The sequence below is a fragment of the Vigna angularis genome, chromosome 4 (genome assembly GCF_016808095.1).
Source record: "Vigna angularis cultivar LongXiaoDou No.4 chromosome 4, ASM1680809v1, whole genome shotgun sequence".
NCBI lineage: Eukaryota > Viridiplantae > Streptophyta > Magnoliopsida > Fabales > Fabaceae > Vigna > Vigna angularis.
This window is the reverse complement of record NC_068973.1, coordinates 33,543,554-33,549,374: the sequence shown is the minus strand read 5'-3', so window position 1 is coordinate 33,549,374 and position 5,821 is coordinate 33,543,554. Positions and strand designations below refer to the sequence as shown.

Genomic DNA, 5,821 nt, shown 5'->3' with positions numbered 1-5,821 from the left:
TTTTGTACCCTAGCTTATCTTGTCATCTCTTTTATATTTATTTGTCGTTTTTGTGATGATCACTTCAGGTGTGAACAAATGAAGATTAAGTTTGATACATCTATGGTAAAAGACAATGATAACTTAGAGTAGTTTTTTTCATGTTATAGCAGTTATTCTTTTCTAAAACTTTAAGTCATCTTTAATTGTTTTATATATATTTTAGTTTTACAATTATTTATTTTAATCATAATTGTATTATATATATATATATATATATATATATAATTTTTTTGTTTTATTAATCTTATAATATCTTATTTTTATGAGTTATAAACTACTAATAGAATGTTACAAATCCTACTAATTTTGATTTATGGTTCATAATTTTTGTTTTTGGTAAAGAAATGATTTAATTCACAAATTATTATATTACTCAATATTTTGTAAATGTCTACTTATACGATGCATTAAGTGATAATGTTTTTAATGTGTAGTTTTATAAAACAATTTACGTGTCAGTAAAACTAATTAGCAACATTTAACATTCTCATTATATCCGTGGAGTATAACGTGTTTGTTTATTTAAGGAAATGTTACTAGCACATTCTTTAATATTCTTTGTAATACACACTTTTATACAATTAATGATAGTAAATAATATATGATACTTGCACAATATTATAATTTTTAATTAAGAAACTTTAACGTGTATATTTCTAAATTCTTGTGTTGACGGTATTAATAACTATTTGTGCGAGACATAACTTCTGATATTTTATTAATTAATAGTATTAAAAATTCATAATATCAATTTATTAAAATTAAACTCATAATAAAATAAAGGTTGACAAAAGTTATATGCTTTTGAATGTTCTGATTACATGACTGATTATATTATTAATCTTTTCTCTGACCTTGCTTAGAATTAAGTTTCATACTCTAACAGAAGAACCTCCCTCTTGTAGCTTTTTTTCTTAAGCCTTTTTATGCAGATATAAAGGAGTTATGCAGATCCCATTGATGAAAAGAATTTGAAAACTACGTTTGTCATCATACAGAAAAGCCCAAAGAGCTCAAAACCTAAGAAAAAGACGATGGACTTCACTAAGCACTTACTGTTCTTGATGCTGCAATTCCTCGTGGTTCTGGGAGGTGATACCAAACCAGGTTTCTGAGCTTCATCTCACCCTTTTTCGATTTTAGCCTTTTTACTGAAGGCAATTCTGCCACAACTATGTTTTTATCGAGTCCAACAAATTTAATGCAGAAGAGTAAAAAAGTGCACCAGGATTTGTATTAATGAAAATAATAGCTATTTGCTAAGATATCTGAAATTTTTCAAAGGACTAATTCACTGTGTGTCATCCCCAGGAGTACGATTGGATATTCAAGATAAACATGTAATCCACTTCTGCAATGAATTCAAGATATACATTTTATTTATTGTTTAACTATGGCTTTTTGCAGAGGCTTTAGCCATTGGTTTTGTCTGTATATAACTCTGTTTGTTCTGACCAGGTGATAATGGATAATGGCATAGTCCAGGTCAACTTATCAAATCCTGAAGGAATTGTCACCGGAATTCGATATAATGGCATCGAAAATTTGCTGGAAGTTCTCAACGAAGAATACGACAGAGGGTATACCAGTTTAATTTCAAATTAATAAATTAATAACGGCAGAAAGCTCTCTTCTAGGACAATTCACAAACACTGAACACGCAAAGAATAATCTCCAATGAGAATCAGCTAGCTATTTTATTGCTTGTCAGCATCCCGAATCTGAAATCGTATCCTAATTTTACTTTTTACATTTGTCTTGTTCATTTGATGTATGCGTGTAGGTACTGGGACATCGTTTGGGACGAAGGTGGAGAAAATAGAACAAAAAAAGGAGCAAAGGGAAAGGGTAGATTTGACAGGTTTGGTTCGTGGACCTTGTAATTTTTTCAAAAAAGAAAAAGAAAGACAGAATTGGAAAAAGAAAAATATTTAGGAAAGAGAAAAAAATATTTTATAAAAACATTTTACAAATAATATAAGTATTAGTTAATTGAATATATACAGAATGGAAGCCACAAATTTAACGGTGATAGTAGAAAAGGAGGAACAAGTAGAGCTATCTTTCACCAGAACATGGAATGCATCTTTTCAGGGGAAGCTTCCGCCACTCAACATTGACAAAAGGTTCTTCTACTTTCAACCCACTCCCTCTTTGTTTCTGGGGTTCCGTTTCGGAAGCAACATTGAGTTAATTACATGACTGTGATGATATATGATAACGAGGAAGATGATTATGTGCAGGTTTATATTGCTTCGTGGTTCCTCTGGGTTCTACACCTATGCCATTTACGAGCATTTGAAGGAATGGCCAGCTTTCGATATCGACAATACAAGGATCGCATTCAAACCTAGGAAAGACAAGTGGGTAACAATTGCTTTACTTTGCGGTTCCTCAGAAAAGAATAAAAAGCGAAGCACGTGTTTTGTTTTGTTTATCTCGTAGGTTGTTCTTTTATTGGACAGGTTCCATTACATGTCTATAGCGGACAACAGACAGAGATTTATGCCTCTGCCCGATGACCGGATACCCCCAAGAGGTCAAGTGCTTGCCTACCCTGAGGCTGTGCGTCTCGTTGACCCCGTGGAGCCCGAATTCAAAGGCGAGGTATGCTTTTGGTTCATCTATCACCAAACTTACAAAATAGTCAAAATTAGGTCATTTAGGTATCTATCTAATCTCCTTTTCAGTTACTTACTAAAAACATATGATTTTGAATAAGATTATTAGTCCAAAATATATGATTCCGACAAGATAATCTCAAAGTTGGTCTGTGTTTAAAAACAGGTGGATGATAAATATGAGTATTCATGCGAGAGTCGATACAATCGTGTTCACGGCTGGATGAGCATTGATCCATTGAATTCCACCGGATTCTGGCTAATTACGCCAAGCTATGAGTTCCGATCTGCTGGACCCCTCAAGCAATACCTTACTTCTCACGATGGCCCCACCACACTCTCTGTAAGACTTTTTGCTAACTTTTTTTTTTTTATCACTGGATTGTACTTTCTCGTATTGTTTTTTTGGTTCAACTCAGAACAACACTCAATTCTATTTAAAGGTGTAAAAATCCACATTTGGGAAACTACATGAATCAGGTATTTCATAGCACGCATTATTCAGGTGCGGATCTGATAATGAAATTTGGGCCTAATGAGCCGTGGAAGAAAGTCTATGGGCCCATATTCTTATACCTTAATTCTCTATCCAACGGTGTTAGCCCAAACAAACTCTGGGAGGACGCCAAACAACAGGTATGCCACTATTATAATTTTTTCTTAACTGATTAAACGTTAAGGATAATTCGTTGTTTTCAGAAATCATTTTTCAATCAATATCATTGTCGTTGTTACAGTGTTAAATGTTTGCCACTTTTAGTTTACAAAAGAAACATAAAACTGCAGATGGTCAATGAAGTTGAGAGCTGGCCCTATACATTTCCAGCTTCCAAGGACTTTCTCTCATCTCAGCAACGAGGTAAAGTCCAAGGTAGATTGCTTGTCCGAGACAGGTAGGTCACTTATTTAACTTTCATCTTCAGAAATCTCCAGACAGCTAAGGTTTATCTCATTGATTCTAACGTAGTAAAAGTTATTCAAGAAACGTGTAAAATATTTTTCTAGTATTTTTGTCTTATCACACTCACAATCTCAAATAAAAATTCAAATGCTTATATCAGAACTACGAGTTATTCCTGCAGAATATTATGTCATAAACATAGACACATCATTCATTTTTTTGAAAAGGAAATCATCCAGCCTTAACAGTGTGTTAAGGTTGTAAATCAGTATAAGGAAGAATGACCAAATGATGTTTAATGGTGTTTAAAACAATTAACACTTAATTTCTTATGGTGTCACCATTTACTAAATCTAGATATTTCGGTGTATTTATTTCTTCTTCACCTTCATTTTTATACCACGATGGTATATTTATTCTATAGCTAAATCTGTTTAGGAAGGTCAGTGATGCTTTCATCCCAGTTTGTGGTGCTTATGTGGGACTAGCAGCCGTAGGAGATGTTGGATCTTGGCAACGAGAATGTAAGGTAACATTTAAACTAATTCCTTTTACCATTTATATAAACAACAGCAACACGTTGAGCCACTGGTGAAAAAAAAATGACAAGTGTAATTATTTCCTTACAGGGTTATCAATTTTGGACCATTACTGATGATAAAGGCTATTTCTCAATTATTAACTTACGCCCTGGGGACTATAATCTCTACTCCTGGGTCACTGGATACATTGGTGATTATAAATTCGATAAAATCATCAACGTAACTTCAGGTATGAAGTTTTTTGGAAGTTCCACAATATATTTTGTTTAAAACTCATTAGGCCAATGTTTAAACAGGTTGTGAACTTAATGTGCATGAGCTTGTTTATGAGCCACCTAGAGATGGTCCTACGTTGTGGGAAATAGGTATCCCTGATCGTTCAGCTGCTGAGTTCTATGTTCCTGACCCAAATCCCACGTACATTAACAAACTCTATGTCAACCATACAGACAGGTTCCTTTCCTTTTACCCACTTGAACATATTTTGTCCTGTAAAAGTTATGACAAGTTCAATATATGTTGCTCCCTAGGTTTTTGTTTTTTCATCCAGATATTAATTATATCATTGAACTTTCAATTTAGAGAAAAAGGAAACTGTGTCCCAATTGCTTGCAGGTTTAGGCAATATGGTTTGTGGGAAAGATATGCTGATTTGTATCCAAATAAAGACCTAGTTTACACTGTTGGCGTTAGTGACTACAGAAAAGATTGGTTCTTTGCTCAGGTTAATAGGTGTGTTTTTTTTTTTTTGCTTTTCTTTTGCAATGCCAATGTCTTATTTTCATATCTATTTTAAACCCAAGCCCCACCTCATGAAAGCGCACATATTATCATTTGGAAAATTTTATTTTAGGAGAGTTTAGGTTCTGTACTTGTTCTTACAGCCTAGGTTTTCTCAAAAGATGTCCTGTCTCTCTCCCTCTCTGATTACTTTTCTTTACTGTTCCGCAGGAAGAAAGATAATGGCACTTATCAAGGAACCACATGGCAAATTAACTTCAACCTTGATCGTGTGAATACCAATGGAAGCTACACATTGCGAGTGGCTCTGGCATCTGTGCATAATGCAGAATTACAGGTCTAAAACTCTGTTCAATAATTTTGATATTCATCATGAAAAATTTCTGCAATGAACAAGGTTTTCTTTTTTGAAATTTTGGGAGGTAGATTCGGATAAACAAATTAGAAGCAGATCCAGTTTTATTTTCAAGTGGAGTGATTGGAAAGGAGAATACAATAGCTAGACATGGAATTCACGGTCTCTATTGGCTATTCAGCGTTGATGTAGACGGCACTCTTCTTGTGCAGGGGAACAATACCATCTTTCTAACGCAACCGATGAACACAAGTCCTTTTATAGGAATTATGTACGACTATATTCGTTTAGAATATAAACGCTGAAAATCAAATTAACGATTGTTCTCATTCTTCTTTTCCTCTTTTCATTCTGTTTACATTTACAAACACTTATTTCCTCTTTAAAACAAATTTCATGAAATAGCAAATAAATGGTAGATGTGAAGAGACGTCACTCTCAATCAACCCTGTTTTCAGCAAATAGTTTTTATTGGTTAAGGATTTTATTTTTATTCGTTATCAAAAAATTTCTTTTATATCATGTACGTACAACTCGTGTAATGCACCAGCGCGGAGTTTATATAGTATACAATTTTTATTATATTTTTAATATTTATTTTAAATTTATAAAAGCATAT

General features: G+C 33.4%; 1 protein-coding gene across 1 annotated transcript; it reads left to right on the top strand.

The window, feature by feature from the left end:
• The first annotated feature begins 925 nt into the window (after positions 1-925).
• LOC108330759 (probable rhamnogalacturonate lyase B) lies at positions 926-5,549 on the top strand. The gene is made up of 16 exons (XM_017565299.2): positions 926-1,149; positions 1,354-1,382; positions 1,501-1,622; positions 1,826-1,903; positions 2,049-2,168; positions 2,286-2,405; positions 2,508-2,649; positions 2,830-3,006; positions 3,144-3,299; positions 3,450-3,556; positions 4,003-4,093; positions 4,194-4,335; positions 4,403-4,559; positions 4,722-4,838; positions 5,058-5,184; positions 5,274-5,549. Exons 1-16 carry the CDS (start codon positions 1,077-1,079, stop codon positions 5,505-5,507), a joined length of 1,992 nt encoding a protein of 663 aa, XP_017420788.2. The 5' UTR covers positions 926-1,076; the 3' UTR covers positions 5,508-5,549.
• The last annotated feature ends 272 nt before the right edge of the window (positions 5,550-5,821 follow it).

Bases quoted from the DNA above. Each gene is read 5' to 3' on its own strand.
- LOC108330759 (XM_017565299.2), top strand. From the start codon at position 1,077: ATGGACTTCACTAAGCACTTACTGTTCTTGATGCTGCAATTCCTCGTG. The intron at 3,557-4,002 runs GTAGGTCACTTA...AAATCTGTTTAG, and splicing joins AGATTGCTTGTCCGAGACAG to GAAGGTCAGTGATGCTTTCA. The intron at 5,185-5,273 runs GTCTAAAACTCT...TTTGGGAGGTAG, and splicing joins TGCATAATGCAGAATTACAG to ATTCGGATAAACAAATTAGA.